Source organism: Microcaecilia unicolor, chromosome 5, assembly GCF_901765095.1.
Source record: "Microcaecilia unicolor chromosome 5, aMicUni1.1, whole genome shotgun sequence".
Classification (NCBI taxonomy): Eukaryota; Metazoa; Chordata; class Amphibia; order Gymnophiona; family Siphonopidae; genus Microcaecilia; species Microcaecilia unicolor.
In genome coordinates, this window is record NC_044035.1 from 85,731,054 (window position 1) to 85,756,502 (window position 25,449).

Here is a 25,449-nt window from a genome sequence, read left to right on the forward strand (position 1 = left end):
CATCGACCGCCTCGCCACCCGCGACCGCTAATACAAACTTTGTCCAGCGGCTGCTGCTGCTTCTATTCAGCAGCAGCAGCCCGTACATAAAGAAAACAAACAAACAAAAAAACAACCTCCTAAAATGCACCTCCGTGGAGAACCATCTCACATTGGCTGACATCTCTGCAGTCGCTCCTCCTCTCCTCTCAATGTCAGTGCCCCTGCCGGAAGACCCCGGAGAAACGCCGAGACGTCAGAGGGGAGAGGAGGAGCGCATGCTGAGACTTCAGCCAATGTGAGATGCTTCTCAACGGAGGTGCGTTTTAGGAGGATTTTTTTTTTTGGTTTTCTTTATGTACGGGCTGCTGCTGCTGAATAGCAGAAGCAGCAGCCGCCGGACACAGTTTGTATTAGCGGTTGCGGGTGGCGAGGGGGTTGATGAGGGGGGGAGGGCTTGGTGATGTGCCACTGTGGGGGGGTCGGGTGATGCGCGAAGGGGGGGACAAGGGGCTTTCTTTGGCTGCTGCGCCGGCTGGGGGGGAAGGGGGGGGTCTCGCTGGATATGGGTGGCTGGAAGGAAGCAGGGGGAGGGGAGGGTCGCTGCACATGGGTGGCTGCAGGAGGGGCAGGGAACAGGGAGTTAGTGATGGGGCTCCACACACCACATGGGTGCCTGCAAGGGGGACAGGGGATACAGGATGGACACTGCAGGGCGGGCAGGGGGACAGAAGGGTTGGTGGTCATCAGGGGGGACAGGTGGGTCGATGGACATGGCTGGCCACAGGGGAGGAACAGGGAAAAAGGAGAGGAGTGTCCTCAGACATGGGTGGCTGCACAGGAGAGGAGGGTCGCTGGACATGGGTAGCTGCAGGGGGGCAGGGGGACAGAAGGGTCGCTGGACATGGCTGGCTGCAGGGGGGACAGGGGAGAGAGGAGGGACGCTGCACATGCGTGCCTGCAGGGGACAGGAGGGATGCTGAGGGGGGGGGGAGCTGAGACCACATGGGTGGCTGCAGGGGGAGCAGGGGAGACAGGAAGGACGCAGCAGGGGGAGAGGAGGGTTGATGGGCATGGGTGGCTGCAGGGGGAACACGGGGAGAGGAGGGTCGCTGCACATGCCTGGCTGCAAGGGGGCAGGGGAGAGGGAGGGGGTGAGGGGGTTCCTCACACCATACACGCAGTCACTCATTCTCTGTCTGCCACATACACTCTCACTCACACACTCACTGTCTTTGTCCCTCTCTCTCACACAGTGTCACACAGAAACACACTGTCTCTCACACACTCTCTCTCTCTCGCACAAACACATACACTCTGTCTCTCTCTCTCTCTCTCTCTCTCTCTCTCTCTCACATTCTCTCTCTAACACACGCTCCATCTCTCACACACGCTCTTTCTGAAACATACACTCCAAGGAAAACCTTGCTAGCTCCCGTTTCATTTCTAACAGAAACGGGCCTTTTTTACTAGTGTTTTAATATGATTCAGATTCATAAAATATGTCAACTAGTTTAAAACTTTGGATTTATTATTCTCAATGCCACAGTATATATGTAGTAGACATTTTCAAGATGGCGGGTTCCATGATTCTGTGTGGCTAAGGAGCTGAGTTGTAGTCTGGCACTTTATTGATATGCTTCTGAGAGCAGCAAATAGTGAGCATTATGAGCCTTTAGTTTTTCAAGTTTTCTTTTAGGCTGCCTCTTATTTTGAAAGTATTCATTTTAAAAGCAGGTTTTTTTAAGGTAAATTTTGTTTTTAAATGTTCCTTTTTACCTTTAGGCTGTCTTGGATGCATTGATACAAAACATGGGGAAGAGTTTTCCAACCCCTTGTTAGGTATGTGTCTTTTTTGGTTCTTTTGTCTTAACTGCACATATACACCGTTCACACTACAGTCACTGATCAATTTGAAATGTACACAAATTGTTTTTACTTTCACACTCACCGCATTATGCAATCATAATTGTATTAATTACAGACCACATTTGGAATGTTATCTGGCATCCTTTCAGTAAGCTTTGTGTTTACTTATATTTGTCATGTTTGACCTCTCTTTATGGTATTTTAAAAGTTATGATGTATTTGTGCATGATTATTATTTATTAGCATGACTTTATGCATGTTGATTTTAGTTATATTATTTTATGGAATTCTTTTATTGTTATTAGTGTTTTATGTATATGTGTGATCACCCATTACACGGCCTTATTGGCAAAATGTAGCCACATCAGGTCTTTGAACAAATTAACAGTTTTCACTTTCACGGCTGCTGGTCTGCTCTTTGCTGTACATTTCTCTACCTGTTTGCAGATCACTGCCTCTTCAGTTGATTTGAACATGCAATGCAAGACTTTAGCTTATGCTGAAGACCGTATTTTTCGCACTCAGCCTTCCTCCTCTATCCCAATGTTACTGCAATTAGTTTCTCATTTTTCAGCTTTTGCGGGTTACCGCATCAATTGGGATAAATCTGAAGTCATGCCCCTGAACGGTATTACAACAAAGATATTGGCTCATCCGCTCTAAAATGGTCTTCTGCTTGTATGAAATATTTAGGGATTCTTTTTCATTAAAAAATCATAACAATCTTATTAATATCAACCTCAATGCAATCATATTGAAAATTAAAACAAATTATTAATCAGTGGACACCAATGTCTCTTTCTTGGTGGGGCCACTTAGAGGCCATTAAGATGTCTATTATGTCCATTTTTAACTACCTTAGGGGCCCTTTTACAAAGGTGCGTTAGGCTCTATGTGCGTGTAGCATGCACCAAAATGAGATTACTGCCAGGTTAGCGCCCCCCCCCCCCCCCCCAGCGGTAATTTTGGATTTGCTGTGCACCCATGCCAGCAGGAAATATTATTTCCTACCATGCATGGCAGTAATCGGCAACTGGTGCATGCCAACTGGTCAGCACGTATGTAGCATGTGAGCCCTTACCGCTAGATCAATGGGTGGCATTAGTGGCTCAGGCCAGTTTTAGGCGCGCGCTGGTTTCAGTTTTACCGTATGGCCTTCTCTCGTCCCATTAAAAAACCCCCCCTTTTTTCCAGATGCAGTAAAAATTGGCCCAGCGTGTGCCAAAAATATGTGCCCACACTACTGCAGGCCACTTTTTACCACAGCTTAGTAAACGGACCCCTCAGTATGCTGCCTGAACTTATAAGTACATAAGTAATGCCATACTGGGAAAAGACCAAGGGTCCATCGAGCCCAGCATCTTGTCCACGACAGCGGACAATCCAGGCCAAGGGCACCTGGCAAGCTTCCCAAATGTACAAACATTCTATACATGTTATTCCTGGGATTTTGGATTTTTCCAAGTCCGTTTAGTAGCGTTTTATGGACTTGTCCTTTAGGAAACCGTCCAACCCCTTTTTAAACTCTGCTAAGCTCCACCCTTCCTTTTATAAAAAGATAGGGGCCCTTTTACTACTATTACTTAGCATTTCTACTAAGCTGCGGAAAAAGGGGCCCTGGGCTAGCAGCCGTTTGCCACGCGTTGAGGCTGTTTTTAAGCCCAAAAAAAGAAATGGCCATGCAGTAAGTTTGCAATTACTGCGCGGCCATTTTGGGCAGAGCACTTACCACTACCCATTGAGGTGATGGTAAGGGCTTCCACGCCAACCCAGCAGTAACCGGTCAGCACATGGTACTGCCAGGTAACCCCCTGCAGTAATATTTTTCTGGAATATCTGGTAGCACTGGAAATGCCATGTGCTGGGGCAGAACTACCACCGGAGGCTGCGTTAGTCTGCAGTAGTTCTGATTTGCCATGCAGCAACCCTTAAATAAAAGGGCACCATAGAGAACAAAATCATCAAATACTTATGGCGGAATAAACCTGCCAGAATTGCATTAAGAACATTGAAGGCTGCTAAAGTAGATGGTGGAGTTTGTTTTCCAGACTTCTTTCTTTATCATGTTGCTGCAATCCTTTGTTACGAGGCCATATGGTTGATTCATTCCACAAATTCCTCGGATTTCCCTGCTTGGTTTAAAATGGAATCTGACTTTGTATAACCTATTCCTCTTGCTTGAATTCCGTATGCCCCCAAATCCATTATTCCTTCTAATTCTGACTTTATTGCCTCTACACTTCAAGCTATACATATTTTAGATCTGTCTTTTAAAAAAAAATATAGATGGTTATCTCTGATTGCTCCTATATGGTGTAATGCAAATATTTTAATAGATCATCAAACTATTAATTGGGCCACTTGGTATGCTAAAGGGATCATATCTCTGACAACTATGCCCTTTTTCTCAGCTTATTGATAAATATCATCTGCTTAATTCAGAATTCTACCATTGGTGTAAACTCCATCATCACTTATTTGTATTTCAGCCACTATCCATCCTGTTCACAAACCTCTGATTTGATTAAATTATGCCTTATTGGAGTTGCTCAAGGTCATATTACCTCCCTGTTCTATAAAACCCTGAGGTCTAAGAAGTTTGCTCTCAGAAATTGCATTAAACATTATGGTCTGTTGATATGACTTAGCATGGTGATGATAATATAGTTAAAAATAAAAATCAGACCATTCATTACCTGCCACATTCTATATATTGCGCCTAGCATTCCATGCCTAAATCTAAGCATATTCCATAACAATGCATGTAACTTAATTGGTTTAACAAGCCGATCACCATCGTTAGCAGCACTTAAGCAATAATAAGCACTAATTGGTAATGATTAGAATTTACGTGCATAACTCGCTAAGCGTATGCTGTAACTCACTGCACTTAAATTTTAATGTGCATATCTAAAAAGGGGCATGGTTATGGGTGGGGAAATGGGCATTTTGTGGGCGTTCAAAAATTTACGCGTGTTATTATAGAATTTAGCCCAGCCCGTGTAAATCTATATGCAAGGATTTATGCCACATTTTCATTGGTATAAATGGATGCACATAGTTTTAGATGCTGGGATACCAAGTGTATTCCATATACTGCGCTTAAATAGTATAGAATGCGCTTAGGCAAAAATGTGACTGGAAGAAAAGAAAAGAGGGAAGAGGAAGCAATTCACTAGGTATAAAATAGGACATGCAGCATTTAGTGCATGCTAAGCTTTAGTAAAAGTGCTCCTAAATGTATATCCACCTTATAAATTATACCAACTCACTAATGGTAATATGGAGAGCCCGTTAGATGATACTGTAAAACAGCTTTGATTCTACATGCTGGTACATGTTTTGGAAGCTGTTTTAGAGTATAACCTAACCTATTACCATTAGTGAGTTGGTGTAATTTATCAGGTGAATATATATTTGGGGCCCATTTACTAAACCTTAGTGTGCACTAAAGGCCATTAGTGCACACTAAATGCCACACATCCTATTTTATAGCTATGGGCCACGTGGCACAAGCTAATGTCCTTTGGCATGCGTTAAGCTTTAGTAAAAGAGCCCCTTATTTTCCATCTTATAACTTTCATAGTTGCCCCTGATGCAAGCATTTGAATGCCAAAAGATATTGAGCTAATGGACACTGTTAAGAGTCTGGACACATACACAATTGAAAACAGTCTATAACACTGGCTGGGCAAATTGGTTTTCTTCTGTACCATCATTATCATGTCCAGATTTTTTTTTTAGTACAACTGTATCATATTGCATTGTACATAATCATATTTTGCTTCAGAAGCCCAGAGCAGAAGTACAGAAACTCTCACCCAGTGACTCTCCCTATTTGAGGGGCTGGGTCAGTGTGTTACAATATGATCACAAGAATGAATCTGGGAACTGGGAACTATGCTGCAGGCTAGTGGAAGACTTGATCTAATCTGGAGGAAAGTCTGTGCAGCTCTTTTTATCAAACCTGAAAATCTGTTCCTTTGTTAGGCAGGTGCCCAAACAGTTTAAAGGAAATAAAGGCAAAGATTTCTCACACTTTATTGACTTTTCTCATAGCCCCTGAAATTCAAACAAGATTTAACAGGAGGTGAAGGCTAGCATCTCCCGCTTGATGACTAACATTTAGATTATCATCATGCTACTTTACTGATTTTACAAGATAAAATTCTAAAGAATTGTACAAATAAAAGACATATTTCTTTATATTTTCATTAAGATAATGACAAGTTTTACTTATGACTACGCAGTAGAAAAAAAATCCTATTGTATGGAATGTTTAACACTAACTAAGCAACTTTGTGCTCAATATCAGTTATCAAAACTCAATTCTACAAGTTACAATATATAGGATCCCATCCAAATTGTCCATCTCCTCATTAAGTACTACTTCCTGCTATCACAGAGACCAATTTTTATACACTGAGCTTTATTTAGGTCACCAAATACATTTAAAATAATGCTTTTGTGTTTTTGAACTTACTCCATGATCATTCCTTAGCTAAGTTAAGGGTAGGTGTATCAAGCCTGTTTAAATTCTGCAGGGCATTCCGTATGACTTGTAAACACTTACAGCATATTAAGGGGCAATTTTATAAGAGGGTACCTATAAAAATTGTCAAAAATATGCTCATTCTAGGAAACCCTGCAGCACAGAAAGCACCCTGATGGGAAAAACATGAGGAGCAACTGAAGTCATTCTGTTACAGCCTTAAACCCTTTAGTGTCCGTAATAAGCCATATGAGAACAGATTGATGGGAACATTGGACACTAAAGGGTTAAGGGAGGCTGATCCTTGATAAAGCCACTAGTAGATGAAACATGAGCCATGTCAGACTGAAGAAACCCTCCACAGGCGACAATCCAAAGCTAACTAATATTATACAGCAGCCTTATTTTATCAAAGTGTTTTTTTAAAGCCTAGCCATACTGGGTTAGGCCAATGGTCCATCTAGCCCACTATCCTGTTTCCAACAGTGGCCAATCCAGGTCACAAGTACCTGGCAGACACCCAAATCGTGGCAACATTCCATGCTACAAATTCCAGGCCAAGCATTTGCTTCCCCATGTCTGTCTCAATAGCAGACTATGGACTTTTCCTCCAGGAACTTGTCCAAACCTTTTTAAACCCAGATATGCTAACTGCAGTTACCACATCCTCCGGCAAAGAGTTCCAGATCTTAACTATTCGTTGAGTGAAAAAATATTTCTTCCTATTTGTTTTAAAAGTATTTCCATGTAACTTCCTCGAGTGTCCCCTAGTCTTTGTACTTTTGGAATGAGTAAAAAATCAATTTACTTCTACTCATTCTACTACTACTCAGGATTTTATAGACCTCAATCGTATCTCCCCTCATCCATCTCTTTTCCAAACTGAAGAGCCCTAACCTCTTTAGCCTTTCCTCGTACGAGAGGAGTTCCATCCCCTTTATCATTTTGGTCGCTCTTCTTTGAACCTTTTCTAATTCTGCTATATCTTTTTTTGAGATACGGCAACTAGAACTGAATGCAATACTCAAGTTATGGTCACACCATGGAGTAATACAGAGGCATTATAGTATTTTTGGTCTTATTCACCCTCCCTTTCCTAATAATTCCTAGCATCCTGTTTGCTTTTTTGGCCACTGCCGCATACTGAGTAAAAGATTTGTGTATTATATATTACACCTAGATCTTTTTCTTGAGTGCTGACTCCAAAAGTGGACCCTAGCATCATATAAGTATAATTCAGATTAATCTTTCCAATGTGCATCATCTTGCATTTGTCCACATTAAATTTCATTTGCCATTTGGATGCCCAGTCTTTCTAATTCCTAAGGTCTTATTGCAATATTTCACAGTCCGCTCGTGCCCACACCACAAGCTTGGCTCCTATCCCATGACTCTTTAATTTTCTCAATTTGTTAGAAAAGAAAGGTGATGTTTTTCACATCAAACGTAGTTATAAACTTCAAAAAGAAAAAGTGAAAAAAAGAGTTATAAGGACCAGTGACGACATTAGGTGAATCCAGAATGGAATAAACGTTAAACTGTCTGATCCCCATACTAAGGTCCAAAAGAAATTTCACTACAAGTTGTTTAGATACAAGCTACTTTCTAATTTTGATTGATTTAAGCCTGTTGAGTTTGTGAAGTATTTTTAATGGTTTTTTACCTTTATTGATTAAGGGGATCTTTTACTAAGGCACGCTAGTGTTTTTAGCGTGTGCTAAAAATAGGCGAGCACTAAACGCTAGAGGCGCCCATAAGAATGCATTGGCATCTCTAGTGTTTAGCGTGTGTCTATGTTTAGCACGTGCTAAAAATCCTAGCGTGCCTTAGTAAAAACACCCCTGACATTCTATGAAAGCAACATAAGTGTCAATATGCCTTTATAATTTGTTTTACTGTACATCTGTATCCTCTATGAAAACTGTACATGTACCTATACCAATAATCAGAACCAGAGGAAAAATCATTGAAAAACTAAGACCCCTTTCGTTCCCCCTCTCAAACATCTTTGCCATTTTAAATTAGGTTCTCAGAACTAGCCATGAGATTGCATAAATTCTCTCACAGAAATTTACATCTGCTATGAAGGTGGTGTGAATGTGTGTATATACTGTAAATGTACACACATACTTTACAAAATACATGGATATATATCAACACCATCCCAGTTCCACCCAAACATGGTCTCTGGGAATGCCACATGTTCTTTCACTGGCAAATCTACTTGTACGTAGGTATATCCCTGTGCAATTTTATAACAGCTGTTGTCGGCATACACAAAAAACATGCTTTACATTTGGAAAATGCTTTAAAAAAATAAACCCTTACATCGTCTACTATTTTACTCCAAATCTGCAATTAGTCATTAATGGAAGAAGAATGATCATTACTTTTTATGCAAGTGAAATGTTATATGAAAAAAATAAAATCAGGTCATTCTTACAGTAAAATACAATTTTGGGGGGATTTGGGGGGGGGGGGGTCTGAAGGTTTTCTCTTGCAAATTTGTTTTTCCTTAATTGGAATCAGCTTTAGCTGGGCTATGATGTCATAATCCTTCATTTGCAATTAGTCAAGGACTTTTTCTCTGTTTTATATCTCCTTCCAAATCACGAAGCTCAGTCATTATGACAACTACCAGGGGCCCAGCACCAACATTCTTTCTGGAGCCCTGAAATCATCAGTCCTAAATTCAGCCCCTGCATAACACTGTTATGCAATGACTAGGCTGCTTCTCCCCAGGGGCTGTGAACAATGTCTCCACAGAATTCCTAACCTTGGCCAGCCAAGGAGCAAAAGACCTGAACTAGGACTCAAACCCAGGTCTTCAGCATGACTGTGTAGAATGCACCATTTACATAAAAGGCGCAGAATTCTGTGAAGGCACCAGCATCAGGTCTCTCCTTGTTCTCTCTCACCTTCCCCCACAGAGATCACACAGAAGGAGGAGGAAGAAAATCGCTGCACATTGGGCCATTTCCTCTTCCTCTGCCGGTCTAGGCTCATCTATATATGTGAACCATGCCGGCCTCCCTACAGCCTCACAGTTCACATAAACAGTCAAGTCTAGGCCAGCAGAGGAGGAGGAAGTGGTATAATGTGCAGCAGTTCACTTCCTCCTCCTCTTGCCCTACATTCTCTACAGGGGAGGGGGGAGAGAAACTGAGGAGACCCCTGCTGCTGGCTGAGTGCATGCCATGGGAATGGAGGGAGGCAGAGCAAGATGAATGTGCCAAGGGGATTTGGGGAGGGGGCAGGAAAAGCTGAGAGTGTACTATGAGGATGGGGTTGGAAAAGGTTGAGTGTGACATTGGGTTGGGAGGGGGAGGAAGAGAAAGCTGAGTGTACCACTGGGATGGGAGAGATAGCAGTGAAAGCTGAACTTGTGCCATGGGGTTAAGGGTGGGGGCAGAACAATTAGAGTGTGCCATGGTGTGGGGGAAAGATCAAGCTTGAGGGTGTGCCTTGGGGGAGGATGGGGGATAGATATAATAATACCTGGAGAGGGAAAGAGAAAGAATGAGAGGTGAAGCGAGGGGGTGTGTGCTTGGGAGCAGGAAGAATGCATGGTGGGGGGTTGTACATGTAGGGAGGAAGAATGAGAGATGGGGATATTCCATGGGGGAAAAGACTTTGTGAACCAATAGAATTAGGGGTCTTGCTGGGAGTTAGGGGGAAAGAGAACTGCAATTAGAATGAAAGATAGAACTGAGTAGGCTGGAGCTTGAGGAGGGGACTTCAGGCCTTATGATGGGGAAAAAAATTTCCCCAGGAGTACACATGGCAGTGCAAAAATACTGCCACGGCGCTAGAACAAAGCAAACCACCACTTGCTAATACTGTAGTGTACTGTAAAGGGTTACTCCTTAGACCAAATACATACAGTAGCTGTAGACTGGAATAACAGCAGAAGACTCTTTCGTCAACCAATGAGTCATGCTTACATGTCTTCATAATAGCACTACAAAATCGTTGATGGTGTAGGGTATTCAATGTGGATTAAACTCATACTGGTTCCAGAACTGCAAAATCTACCACTATAAATGGATCACAGTAGATGAGTTGAGCATGATGTGATCTCTATTATAATTTATTGAGTGTCATATAAGCAGTGAGATTATACTAGTATAGATTAACTGCCAGCAATTATCTTTATGGGAAGGCTATGCAAGCAAAGAATACAACCGTGCATTTTTATCATTTGCTGTACTACATGTCAAAGGTTATGAATCTTTATTGGTATCTGTGTCAACAAAGTGAGCAGTTTAACCTATGTTCACCCGTAATATATTCTGATGGCCCAATATTCAGCTGATGCGGTTGCCAATTTAGGGATCCTTTTACTAAGCTGCAGTAGGGCTACTGTGCGCCAAATTGACCTTATTGCTGGGGTAGCACAGGTGCCCAGTGGTGTTCCAAAGTTGGCACATGCAGTTTCCCATGGTAGAAAATACATTTTCTACTTTCTACCACGTAGGGGGGGGGGGGGGGGGTGGTTACCAGCAGTAATCAGCAGTGCAGCCACATTGCCATGTACTGCCTGATTACCACACAAGTAGCGCATAAGCCCTTACCACCTTCTAAATAGGCGGCAGAAAGGGCTCTGGCGGTAAATAGACAAACACTAATTTTAATATTAGTGCATGTCCACCTACTGCCCCATTTAAAAAAAAGTCTTTTTCCCGCTGTGGTATAAAATGGCCGAGCACATGCCAATTTCACGTGCCAAAACTAGCACAGGCTATTTTTTTACCGTGGCTTAATAAAAGGGCCCCTTAGTTTAATATCAGTGGCAGAGGTTAACGTAATCCCTATAGGTAGCTGTCCTGAATATACATATTGTGTGTTGACTGTGCCAGTACTATCCGTATCACTTATCCAGCAGCTGAATATTGCTGTTATTTGGATAGTTCTTAGAGATGCCCTCGCCCTTCTCCCAACTTGTCTTCTTTTTATATGGATGGTATCAGGATGTTAGTGAATTAAATGGCCCAGTACGATCCAAAATATGCAATGATAAGGGAGTTATGCATTGGCCACTGGCAGCCAATGCATAACCTCATTTGAATATTGACCCATATATTTCTACTTGAGAATCTTTAGCAAAGAAGTGCAAGTTTATAATACATTTTATCAATTTCTTTGAGAAATTAATTAGTTTACTTTTGAATACGTTTTAGATTGTACCCAACATAAGCCGAATCCAAAGATGTTGTAGTATATAAACTGTTGAGATCACATGGGTCCCTTCTTCACCTGAATCTAATATGGTTATCAGAGCTCAGATTCTTGAAGGGCCATTATAAGAACTCTACAGATACTTAATAAAGCTTTTTTCCTTTCAAAATTATAAGGAGAGATGAAAAGAAGCTGCTTCTCAATTACTCTTCTTGGCTCCAAGTGAATAAACCCAAGAAGTATGCTAAAAATATAAGGTATATTACAATTAGAGCTTCCAATTTTAGATTATAACTTAAAAAAAAGACCACCAACAACCACTCTCCTCCATCCTGACCCCCCCACCACAACGAGGAAACTGCATTTTTTGGCAATAACCAAAAAGCCTTGAAAAATGACCTGTCTTACTGAATCCCAATAACATCATTCAGCTACCACCCACTGTGTTTGAAAGCAGTAGCAACGTCATGTGGGAGAAAAAGGCCGTGCAGGAGGCACTAGCCAGCACCATGAACCTGACTTTAAAAGATACAGACTCAGGCCATCATTATCTCTCCTATCAGGCTTGCTGCTCTAACAGGCCACAAGTCTGCATGCAGAACATTGCTGAATGGACAAGGCTACAGGAGAGCAAAAACAACTTCAATAACATTGTTTACAGAAATTGGGACTTCAGGGTCAGAACAAATCTGCTCCTGGTATCGAAGGACCACCACACTAGGCCTCAAAGTCATAACACTGGAAAGTCCCAATCTGTTGTTCTACATAGCAAGACTCGCCTTTACTCAAGGAAGGGTATAAGGAGCCCATGAAAGGAACATGAAGTTATCTGGGTGTTATTTGCAGTAGACTGCATGGGAGCTGCCTACAGTGGATGACAGCCTCGGTCTGAGCCTGAGACATCATGCCAATAGATGAGGCTCGTTAAAGACATGTGGCCTTACCATCTACCTGCTCCAGTCCTCTGCCCACCAGTCAGTACCAGCTGCCTTCCTGCCTGAGAGACAGAGTGCGCATCGGCCTTCTGCTGCTGTTCCTGTCATCCTCCTGAGACACATCATTTGACAGCTCCCTGATGGTCTCTGCCTCCAGTGTCTGTGAGTGTGGGAGAGCTCTTTTCCATCAAGTCAGGTGGTAACTGTTCTTTGCTTAGTGCCTCAGGAATTAGGGGTCCTAATTATTTCAGGGTTAGGGTCTAAGTGTGTGTTCTTTACCTTGCCTTGTCAGGTACATAAATGCTCACTGCTTTACCATCATTGTGGGTAATTTAGCATAAGTACAATATCACTGATTTGCCATGTTCTCTGATGCTAATAACATAATAAATTAGCTTTTACATTTCTAAAACATCTGAGCCTTGTGTCTTGTTCTTTTCTAGTGATCATTCTAGTTGTAATGAATTTGGATCTGTAGTTGGAGGGATGTCTGTGACCAATCTAAATTCCAGAATGCTAACTTACTTTGTCACTTTTTGTACATTCCCTCATTGCCTGCCCTCTACCTAGGGTAAGGTAATTGTGTTTTAGCCTCACAGTCATCAGGTTGCTACTGATAAGCACTGTCATCAAAGCCCCATATTAAATCACTACTCCAGCCTGGGGACATTACAGAAAAAACTCAACCTATCAATCTCAAGGAAGAAAGGTCAGGTTCAGCTAAAGAAAGAATTCTCTGGCGCTACAGATATGGCCTTCCTTTCTTCTCTGGGCAGAAAAGTGCAAGGTTGACTTTTGTAGGGCTGGAAGCTGAAGGTGTTACTCTGTGGCGGTTTGTGCGCTTGGCCTAGTTCTGGATTTTAACTCCATGCCCAGCACAATGTCTCCTCACTATGCAGTGTTTAGGGTAGAAACAACCCAGCAGGAGAGACAGAGTCACTGTGACAGTTGGAGTTGGGACTCTAGCTGGGTCCAAGCGATACTGCTGCACTTGAGGCCGGTATTGCCACTGAGGCTGCAAGATGTAGAAGGGGAGGAAGAAGAGAGAAAAAAAAACCCAACGGAGAAGCTACAACAAAATATTCCAATAAAGAAAAATAAGCCAAAACCAGATTTTTAAAAATAGTAAGCAAACAAACAAAAAGGTTGCCTCAAACTAGAGGAGATCAACTGCCACTGCCAGTAAGAGGATGGTGTGCTGGGAGCAGTCAGGGGCTTGTGATGAAAAGGGCCAGAATGAAAGAGACAAGAGCCAATTCTCATTCAGTTTCTCATTCATTTTAGGCTGTGTTTCTTCCTAAGGTAGTACTGCGATTTCTAGGACAAGCCATTTGGAGATACTGTTATAACAGTGATGCAGAAAACGGTTTTAGATGCATGCATCCCTTGATCTAACATCCCTGTTCTTGGGCTTTCATCTTACTCTTGGAAATTTTTCACTATGCCATGAGGAGGAAGAACTGTTGTTTTATGGTTTAAAAAAAAAAAGAAAAGAACATTGTAAGAGTCATATGTCTGAACTGCACTACATCTTGCATCAAAGATTATACTTACTCATAGGACCAAAGAAAGGATGTCCCTCTGATTAGAAACACTGATATATACAACTAGTGTCACATACGTAATACTGAACAGCCAAAGACTAGCAGCACCAAACATCTTCTTCACAGTTCATGGATAGATGTCTCGATCACTGGGAGCTCACACTCGTCTTTGAAGTAACAGCTCTGAAGGATGGTGTTGTACTGCTCTTTCAGTTCTTGATATGAAGAGACGGTTTTCTCAGAGTGAGGGAAAGGCAGTAGCTTTTCATTCAGCAGCAGCTGGATCCGATATGTCTCCTCAGGAGTGCTGGCTGCGTCGCAGCGATACAGTACGAAGAGCAGGTTGGCCGCATAGGGCACGATTCTCCCGCTGCGGAACTTCCGGTGTGTTTGTCTGGCAAAATTTTTCGCATCGAGTTGCTCCTCGTCCTTGAACAAACCCATGAGGGCAAGCAATGGCTGGAGAGTTTCTGCATGTCCAAACTGGAGGATTACTGGTGATGAGATGGGCTGAGAGCTGAAAGACATCGAGTTTCAGAATAGAAAAAAAAAATTAATACATAAGAACACATCTATACAGAAATGCTAATGTAAAGGCAATAACAATTAAACAATATGCTAATTATCCCATAGCTGCTGGATAATTTGCTATGTGAGAGATACACATTAGACACTGTGTCTAGATCACCTGTCTCCAATGTAGTATTAGGAACAGAGAGATAAAATAGTGCTAGTATATATTCTCTTATTTCTGTTGAGATGTTCAACCCTTTCTCCATAAACTGACTAGACTGGCAACTGTAAGAGTTAACTTTTTTCCTACTGTCTATGGACTGAACTGACAAGCCAACAAAAACCAAGTTATTACGACTGATCTTTACTGTGGTATTTACACAGCTTCCTACAACAGATTCCAATCCCTGCCTCAAGGCGCTTACAACTCTGAGGTAAATGTTGTTTTAAAATTAAAAAAAAAAAAATTATACCCTGCCTGCAACTAAGTGGCTTCCAATAAAAAACATTAATAAAGCGAGTGGCAGTAATTTATGTGGATATAACAAAAGAGAGGGAACGAAGTACAAACTAAAGTCCAAACAAAAAAAAACAGCACCACGGGCCTTTAAAAATGGAACACAGTTCTTTAATGAATGAGCCTTGATAAAAAGACCCGACACGGGCCGTGTTTCGGTGACTAGCACCTGCGTCAGGGGTCACAGTGATGACGTGGAAAACTTGGGGAATAACTCGAATATATTTGGATACAGAAAGTGAAAGTGCCTTGGTGCTTTGTAGCTTTTACTATATGAGACGTGGGGGAATAATATATTGTAGAGGAATATATTCGAGTTATTCCCGTGTCGGGTCTTTTTATCAAGGCTCATTCATTAAAGAACTGTGTTCCATTTTTAAAGGCCCGTGGTGCTGTTTTTTTTGTTTAGTAATTTATGTGGCACATTTGTTAAAATGTATGTTAATTTATATTAATGTTGTGCTAATTTTGTTAATTTTATTTTATGCTGCCCGCTAGGAATAGTACTGAAATTAGCATAGAATAAACATACATTTACAAATTTACTGTGTTGCTTCTCTAGGTAGCCCTGAACCCAGGTGCTAGGAGAAAGATCAATGGCTCTGAAGATAGAGAGTATGATTTGGCTGTAACCTCAGTCCTAATGGTAGCTGCTCCTGAGGCACAGATTTCATGCCCAAACAGGAAGCCTGGAGGAGGGGAAGTACCATGTTTCCCCGAAAATAAGACAGTGTCTTATATTAATTTTTGCTCCCAAAGATGCACTAGGTCTTATTTTCAGGGGATGTCTTATTCGGTAGTAGGGGGACTGTGGTGGTCGGGAACAGTATTGAAGTGGGGGGCGGTATCCTGCAGGAGTAGGCCGTGGCTTGCCTATCTGCCCACAGTGACCGCAGGACTCGAGCGGAACAGAGCCGCCCTGGCCGGGCTGGGAATGGAGGAGGGGTATGCACTAGGGAAGGTAATGGAATGTGGGGCCGGGCTGCTCTGGCTGGGGGTCTCGGGAGGTTGTGAGAGGGCTTAGGGCGCAGGATCATCCCTACCATATTACAAACGTTAAAAAATAAATTCTACGGTAGCTCCGTTCCCCGTTGGTGGCGCTTTATGCGCTCCTCCTGTACATTAGCAACACCTTCCATCCTTCTAGTCTGACTTAGCCCTTGGGCGATGGAGCAGCGCCGAAAGGGCTCGGTTACTCATTTTCTTTTCTTTTATTATTTCTGGAAGGGGGATGTTTCTTTTCTTTCCGGGCTCACTTACCGGTAGTTGATCTTCAGAAAAGTGTGAAGGAGGATGGTAGGAGTCCACTGGATGATAGATTTTCCACCTCAGTCTTGTTTCTTGCATTTCTTTAATGTTATTTCGTCTTTGGGTTGCAGCGAAAAAAATTAAGGTTTCTGTGTCCATGTCCCATCGGGGCCAAACAAAAACTTTGCTAGGTCTTACTTTCAGGGAAACAGGGTAGCCTGCTACAGGAATTAGGAATGCAGCTGGCTCACAAGGGCCATTGCTACTGCCCAGCAGCTACAAATATTTCATTTGCTCAGGGGAATGAAAACCCTAAGCCAGTACTGGGTGTACTCCCAGTCCCAGTGGGTTAGTGGATGAGTTTTGATTTTGGAATAAAGGTTTCCTATTCTCAAGGACTCTCCACCTTACTTCAGTATGTGGCACTGTTACTTCAAGAAGAATTTTCACAAGAGTATACTTTTACATGGTACATGTTTAATCCTTATTTTTCTGCTTATAAAACCCATTAAAATCTTCTTTGCTGTAAATCAACAACTAACCCTGATTTAAAATAAGAAAAGACGTTAAAATCCTCTCATCTAGATATTCTACTTTCTGAAGACTTAGCCATAATCGTTCAGTCCGGTGCCTGCAAACCACACACCTTTGCAATTAGCTCTAAGCAGATGAGTTTCCATTCCTGTGTAATAGGGTGTGTCAGAACAAAATAGTGATTTCAGGTCAAGTGAAAGGAGATTTCTCTTTTATAAAGTGCAAGCTGCTTGTTCTAAACAAGCAGCAGAATTAAGCTCTCATAAATTAAACAAAAAAAACTTCACACAGGGCTGCCAACTTCCCAACATTAAACAAGTCTGACCAACCACAACCTTACTATATCCTCCCTCCTCCTCTATAAATATATCCACAGACCGGTGCCATCTCAAAGGGTTGTGCGGCAAGTGCGCAAATATAGAGGGGTGCAAAAATTGCTCCCAGCCCACCATCTTCTCTCACTGGCAGTGGTGAAGCAGGCGGGATGCCAGTGGGTATGAGTCACACAGGATGCGAATATACAGTAACTTAGAGTGCTCCTGTTACAGACCACCATCCTCCTCCTCCAGCCCTCTTTTAACTCCCTCCCCCTGACCTTTTTTTCTCGTTGTGCAGTGGTCGCCCTAGGCCTCATCATAAAAGCAACAACAGAGGCAGGAACAAGTTTTGTGGACTCAAAGGCCAGAGACTGAGCCAGCATGCAGTCACTCCCCAGCCTTGCCTCCTCCTGGTCTCCACAAGGGAGGCAGGTACAACAGAGGCCCAGGTACTAGCTCAGTCACAAGAACCTAAACATGGGCAGTCCTGAGTCAAGACCTAAAGTCAGCATCTTTTCTCCAATTGCAGCCAATCCAGGTGACTATGGCCGAAAAAATCCCAAAGTACATCCATTCTTTCTTGCTCACCCCCAGTTTTAAGCAATGACTTTCCCAAGTCTATCTAGTTAATAATTGTTTATGTACTTTTCCTATAGGAACTTGTCCAAACTCCTTTAAAAGACAGGTATACTAGGATGCTTTGACTATATGCTCCGGCACTTAACCCTCCACTGCATCAGGTACGTAGTCAGAATGTAAGTCCTCTGGGGAAAGGGAAATAACTACTGTACCTGAATGAAACATGCATTGAGCTGCTATTGAAAATGGTACAAGCTAAAAAATCCAAATACAATCATTGCATACTGAGTGAGAAAATAATTTCTCCAATTGACTTTAACCCCCCTGTTCACTAAGCTGCACTAGTGGCTGCCGTGCGCTAATACTGACACAGCCCCTTCACTTTGAATGGGCTGTGTCAGCACTGCCGAATGGCTTAGTAAACCGGGGGGGGGGGGGGGGGGGGGGAGATCTGCTACTTGTCAGATCATGGAGTGTTCCCTAGTATTACTACTATTCCATATCTAACTGTTCTACTCTACTCATGATTTTATAAACTTCTGTCATATCTAATTTCAGTTGTTTCTTCTCCAAGCAGAAGAGTTCTAACCTGTTAAAGACTTCCTTCATATGGGAGCCCTTCTAGCCCTTTATCATTTCTAATGCTGCTGCTTCTTTTTTCAAAAGGAGCAACCAGAACCAGCCATAGCACTGAAGGTGTGGCCGCTCAGGCTGTACCGAATATTTGTTTTCGATTTGACCTCAAGTACATTATTTGTATTTGGTCGAATAGTAATTCAAAATTTAAATATGAATAATCCGGGGCTCTACTGTGCTAAATCCTACTGAAATAAATACTTGATCTCTGATTTCATGTTGCTTCTTTTAATTATTTGTTATGTTAAAGGTCAATGCCCAGTATTTGTATTGGGTGTTTGTATTTGGTCAAATAATATTTTTCATTATTCGGATTTGGCTGAACACTAAAATACGCTATTCGGTACAGTTCTAGTGGTTGCACAGGAGAAGAATCTCAATTGAAAGGAAGCTATGGAATGAGGGGACATAGGATGAAGGTCAAAGGAGACAGACCCAGAAGTAATCTGAGGAAATACTTCTTCACGGAAAGGGTGATGAATGCGTGGAATGGCTTTCTGGTGGAGATGAAGACTATCTGCATTCAAGAAAGCTTGGGACAAGTACATAAGATCTCAAAGGGAGAGGAAGGCATAGTAGATGGCATGAATGGGCAGACCTGACAGGCCAAATAGTCTTTATCTGCCTTCATTTTTCTTTGTTTCTATGTCTCTATGAATGAAGCTGAACTGCTATAATCATTGGTCATTCTACCCCTCATATATTATAAACTGGGTGGATAAAAAGATCAGAACAAATCTGGCCAAAAAGCTCTACTTTATTCTTCATTACAAATGTAATAGAATCAGTAATGTCCAAAAAGCTCTTGTAATTGAAATCTCCCATTATTATTGTTGCCAATTTTATTTGCTTGTCTAATCACAGTTGGCATTTCAGTATCTGTTTCATCATTTTGCTAGATTAGCATTAGTATATCCCTACTGCTATACTTCTCAGCATCACATAGAGAATTTCTAAATATAAAGCTTATTGATTCTCTGCCATCCTTAACAGATGTGGGTGACCCCCCCCCCCCCACCAGTTTGGCCTGCCTTCTCAATTCAGTACAGTTTGTACTCTTGAATTACAGTGTCCCAGTGTTAGAACATAAGAACATAAGCATTAAGCTTAGTATCCTGTTTCCAACAGTGGCCAATCCAGGTCACAAGTACCTGGCATGATCTCTGAGATGCCTGTTTGTCTCTATCTTCATTTAAAGCCATTCATTCTAACTACCCAATTGTATATTTTAGACTTCTGGAATTTGCATATAGACAACTAAAAGGCAGTTTTTACTAGGGCTGCTTTATGATTAATTACATGATTAAAGGTAGGGCATAGCCAACAGTCCATTGGAGAGGGATGGGGGCACAGGGGGACTGGGGGGGGGCATGCATTTCCTCTCCTCTTCCCCCACCACATTGTATCATACTTTTGCTGGTGGGGATGCCAAAGCCCTACCAGTAGAAGAAATCCAGTGGCAAAGCCACCCCCTTCCTCCTTGTACTGTCTCAGGAGCGAAGAAGTCAGTGGGATGCCTCTACCTGCTGATGTCAGCACTCCTCGAGCATGCTCAGTTCATGCACGAACTGAGAATGCCTGGGGAGTTCAAGTGTCGGTGGCTGCAGGCTTGAGTCGACTTCCTTGCTCTTGAGGCAGTAAGAAGAAGGGGGGTGACTCAGACAGCAGATTTCTTAGGCTAGTGGGGCTTCAGCTACCCCATCAGCCATTAAACATGTACTGTAGCTTTGGAGGGGGCCTGAGTCCAAAGTGGGGGGTCCATTTCACTGATTAAAGGTCCAATATCTTCCTTTCTCCTGTTTCCAGATCCAAATCTCTCTTCTCGCCCCTTCTTTCTACCCCAGGTCCATTATCTCTCTCTCTTCCCTCTCTCCCAACCCCCCCCCCCCCCACCGAGTCCAAATCTCTCTTTCTTACTTCCCTCCACCCTCTCCAACCCAGGTCCATTATCTCTCTCTCCCCTCTCTCTCTCCATTTGGCATTTTCTGTATTCCTGCCCCCTCATGCACAGTCTAGCACATCTCCTTCCACTCCCGGACCCAACTGTGGCTATCAGGTCTTCCCCTCCTGCCATACTGGCACTGGCACCCATGCCTGCACCCCCACACACTTGCACTCGTTGTCCCTTTTTAAACGCAAGCATTTGGCCTTCCAGTCCAGTGGCAACCGCACAAAACAGGAAGTTCCATCAGACGGTGCGGGCCAGGTCAGAGAGAAAGTCCTGGTACAGGCTGCAGGCAGCCCTTGAGTAAAGCTGCCTGCAGGGCCAATGACTTGCATTTAAAAAGGTACACCAGGTGCAGGTACAGGAGGGGAAGTGAGGGAGAGCCATGGGAAGGTCCAGGAGGGGAGAGAGAAATGCTGGACCATGTAAAGTGTGTGTGTGTGGGGGTGTGTGCAAGAGGGAGGCAGAAGGTGATCAGCATGCAATTATTAAGCATGATTAAAGTTTTTAATTGCATCGTTAATTGCAATTAACATGTAGCCCTACTTTTTACATTCACATTTGCTTAGTAGCAGTTAATACAGGTAATTGGAATCATTCTTATTTATGGTGAAGAAATATGTTAGCCTTGCTAGCCCTTGCTCTCAGTAAAATACAGGCCAATGGCTCATAATAAGAGCTAGGCTTCTTAAAATCAAAATCATCTCTGATACAAAAGAGAGCTAGCTTGTAAAAATCAGAGATCACCTTTGACACACTTACATTTCACTGTAGCAAGTGCTGAGCCGGCAATGGAGGGGAGCATTTGCTCTGGGACTGGCACCTGCAAGACGTCATGAGCAAGAGTTGCTATGGTTATGTAGAGATAGTACTGGGTCAGCTGCACCCCGGGGGAGAACATCCAAAGGGGGGGGGGGCTAGGGAAAGGTTTTGGGAATATGCAAAGTCATCTAACAAGATGCGCTCTGAACTTATCTTGTTTATACTTAGAGCTTGAGAATGTGTGAAGTCATTTTGATCAACTGATAAGGGCCAAGAACCCTGGTGACAAAGCTGGGGTGCATTGGAATGAATGGGGTTGGAATAGTATAAAAATGGGAGTCAGAAGGGTATTACAACACAAGGAAGGCTACAAGAGAAGGCAGGTGACAGACATGTCGTGTAATGCTGCGCCATCATATGACTGCCTGATTTGCCTGTACTGCTATTGGTGAGATTGAAATAAACTATCTTATTATATCTATTGAATACTGGGTTCCTTTCTAATTACAGACATAGCTACAGCTTAGTCTGTGCAGAACTGTCATGAGCAGATACCAGGTTGGGGTGATTAAGTATTTAGAGGGGATGTGCAGTCCCTTCCAGGTTAGTAGAAAGCCCACGCCGCTGCTGCCCAAATGGGTGAGGCAGATCTAATCATTACAATGGATACCTTATGTTGAAAGAAACCATATGGGCTGTTAATACCAATCAAGTAATCTAATACTGCAAAGAACTGAAAAACAGCCAAACACAATCCAAAGGGTTGTGTAGAATGAACATGAAAATGAAAAGAATGGGAAATACCCTCAGAAACTAAGGCTCCCGCCAAGGTCTGATCAACAGGATACTATTATCTATGAAAGATTTTGTGTCTGTGACCTACTTTCTTTCATGGGGTAAACTTTCCCTCCTCTTTTCATTCAAAACTACCCATATTAGAGCACGAATTTTAAGAATAACTGAGTAACAAAATTTTTCAAGCTACAGCATAACATGCATAAACTTAGCTTAATGAATGCTGGCTTGACAACCCCACATTTCAACTGCTGATTTTCTACGGGGCCCGATTTGTTTCACCCACTACAGGGCTTCATCAGGAACCATTCAGTTGGATCATAATGTCAGGGGTGTCGGTCTATAATTAAAACAAATACTTAACTCAGATAATCCTATACTTACAATGCAGACACACAATATACAAACTTACAAAAATGTGAATCAAACATTTCAAACTACAAAACCCACCCGACCCTCAGACACTTACTTCGAACTAGCTGAACTTCTCTTGGAACCGACAAGGAATACTACTTCCGCCCATCTATCAGTTCAATATAAATGCGCCTGAATGTAATGGTTGACAGCCGTGTGGGACTCAAAAACCACTGACGTCATCACAATCACAGCTGTACAACATAACCATGTGGCGGTAAAAAACTACACAGATCCTGACCAATAGTGAGATATCAATTGAGGAATCGCCTGCCAATAGGCACAAAGTGAAACGCCGTCACTAAATCAAACAGCAAAACATGTACCGCATGAATAATGCTACATAAATAAAACCGTTCGGGACTCAAAAGCCACTAGCGCAATCGCATCCACAACTAAACAGAATGAAATGACCATGGGATAATAAAATACAAATCACAGCCAATACTAAATTGGGGAATCACCTACCAGTAAATAAGTAAACGAGACCAAATCAAACAACGAAAAATATACCGCATGAATAATTAGAGCACACCGCATGAGAGAATAAAGCGCCAAACACATGTGACAATGACATTATAACCTAAGATCTTCCTACCAATCAATGATAACCTAGGTTCAAAACACAGAATAAAAGAAACTTCGCTGGAAAACAATCATACCAGAGACAACGATCTTAAAATTTCAATAGAAAGCATTCCATTCTATAGAGCTATTGAGACCATGTGGCTCCAAGCTGTTTAAAGTGAAAATTGTTACGTATGGGAAAGTGAGCCCTTGTGCCCCGGCTGAGCACGGCGAAGATGGAGCAGCACCGCGCTCGGTCAGGCAGCCAGACAACCCCTAGCTTCACCTAAGAAGTGACCGCTGTTCCCCGAGAGTTGAGCCCCCAGGTGCAGGCGGCCACCAGGACTTCCGGAACCAGCGGGGTGAACGGCCACCAACCAGACAGGCGGGAAAGCTGACACAGTCCAGGAACCAGGGAGGCAGCAACACAGCAGAGTAGTCAGGAGTCAGTCCAAAGTCTGGGCAGGCAGCAATACAGCCGAGTAGTCAGAAAACAATCCAAGGGTCAAAACACAGGAACACAGGATCATAAGCTAACCAGCAGTAAAACACAGACAAGGACCGCGACCTCTACAGCAATAGAAGCCGAAGCATGGAAGGACTGGTGGCAGGGCTTTAAATAGTGCAGGAATTAGGCTCAAACATGTGCAGCTGTTCCAAGATGGCTGCCTCCATCAGAGGAGATGTCTTACGCCCAAATATGGGCTTCCTTCCTGAAGCCACCCAACTCCAAGATGACTGCCACAACCTAAGACGCCCATCTCCAAGATGGCTGCCCTCTCCTGGAGATGCCCAAATCCAAGATGGCTGCCACATCCTCGAATGCCCATAACCTTCGCAAGCAGGGTGTACACCTGGAGGAGTGTAACAAAAATCCACCTAGTTTCTTTTCTTTGTAGCATCAATTTGCGATTGCCACCCCTAGGGGGCAATTCAACTCTGTCAATTACACAGCAGCGCAAATCATCAAATGTGTGTTTAAAAGTCAAACAATGTTCTACCAAAGGTTCCTTCAGTACTGATCTATGTAAATTAGATTTGTGTTCGGACAATCTAATTTTTAACATCCTAGTTGTCATGCCTACATACGTTTTCTTACAGGGGCAAGTGATGGTGTGGACAACAAAATCAGTGGAACAGTTGGAAAAATGTTTCAGCAAAAAGGTGGTATTAGTTGCAGCATTGAAAAAAGATTTAGTTTGTAACATAATCCTGCAGCTCTGACAGTTGCCACATTTACAGTGACCCACAGTTCTTGTAGGAGATCTCTTAACTTTCACATCAGCAGGACTCAATCTTTCTTTTAAATTATTTCCTCTCGAAAATGCAATTCTAAGTCTCTTCTGATGAAAAAAAGGTGAAGACTGCAAAATGTCCCATCTGTGCCTCAAAATATTTGCTATATGTTCACCAGCTTCCATGTATTTGAGAACCATAGTCATAGTGTCATCATCCTTGTCTCTCAGGGAAGTTGTTGATAATAGTAAATCCCTGTTGTTGTACTTGGCTCTGCGATAAGCTTTCTTCAGTACCTTGTTTGAATAACCACACTTACTTAACTTAAGTTGTTCCGCATATAGTAACAAAGTAGATGACGGCAGGAAAAGACCTGCACGGTCCATCCAGTCTGCCCAACAAGATAACTCATATGTGCTAATTTTTGTGTATACCCTATTTTGATTTGTACCTGTGTTCTTCAGGGCACAGACCATATAAGTCTGCCCAGCACTATCCCCGCCTCCTAACCACCGGCTCTGGCACAGACCGTATAAGTCTGCCTAGCACTATCCCCGCCTCCCAACCACCAGCCCAGCCTCTCACCACCGGCTCTGGCACAGACCGTATAAGTCTGCCCAGCACTATCCCTGCCTCCCAACCACCAGTCCCGCTTCCCACCACTGGCTCTGGCACAGACCGTATAAGTCTGCCCAGCACTATCCCTGCCTCCCAACCACCAGCCCAGCCTCCCACCACCGGCTCTGGCACAGACTGTATAAGTCTGCCCAGCACTATCCCTGCCTCCCAACCACCAGTCCCGCTTCCCACCATCGGCTCTGGCACAGACCGTATAAGTCTGCCCAGCACTATCCCCGCCTCCCAACCACCAGCCCCCGCCTCCCGATCTTGACTAAGCTCCTGAGGATCCATTCCTTCTGCACAGGATTCCTTTATGCTTATCCCACGTATGTTTGAATTCCGTTACCGTTTTCATTTCCACCACCTCCCGCGGGAGAGCATTCCAAGCATCCAATACTCTCTCCGTGAAAAAATACTTCCTAACATTTTTCTTGAGTCTGTCCCCCTTCAATCTCATTTCATGTCCTCTCGTTCTACCACCTTCCCATCTCCGGGAAAGGTTCGCAAGGGATGACAACTGCTATGATGTAAAAAAGTATTCCTCTCCGTCATTTTGTGATGCACTTTTGTGGAAAATCCCTGTAGGGTCATAAATACATCAATGTCCAAATAACTGATGTTAGTACTAGAAAAATTACTTGTAAATTGGATATTATTGTTGCAACTATTTAACCAACACATGAAAGAAGAAAAATCCTTAGGTGTACCCTTCCATAAAAGGAAAATATCATCAATGTACCTCCACCATTGATATATAGAAGCATGAAA

The 25,449-nt window shown here is 43.0% G+C and overlaps 1 protein-coding gene across 2 annotated transcripts in view; it reads right to left on the reverse strand.

Annotated features, from left to right (window-relative positions):
• Window positions 1-10,837: 10,837 nt before the first annotated feature.
• Window positions 10,838-25,449, reverse strand: part of MINPP1 (multiple inositol-polyphosphate phosphatase 1) — a 130,068-nt gene continuing 115,456 nt past the window's right edge. Inside the window, exons 5-6 of one of the 2 annotated variants that reach the window (XR_003942129.1) lie at window positions 14,008-14,514; window positions 10,838-13,913 (exon numbers count right to left, since the gene is read on the reverse strand). Coding sequence is in view for 1 of the 2 variants with exons in the window: in XM_030203081.1 (XP_030058941.1) it covers window positions 14,118-14,514 (397 nt within the window). In the remaining variant the exon portion in view is untranslated. Of the gene's footprint in view, window positions 14,515-25,449 lie in introns of both variants that reach the window. The other variant, XM_030203081.1, reaches the window with a different exon arrangement.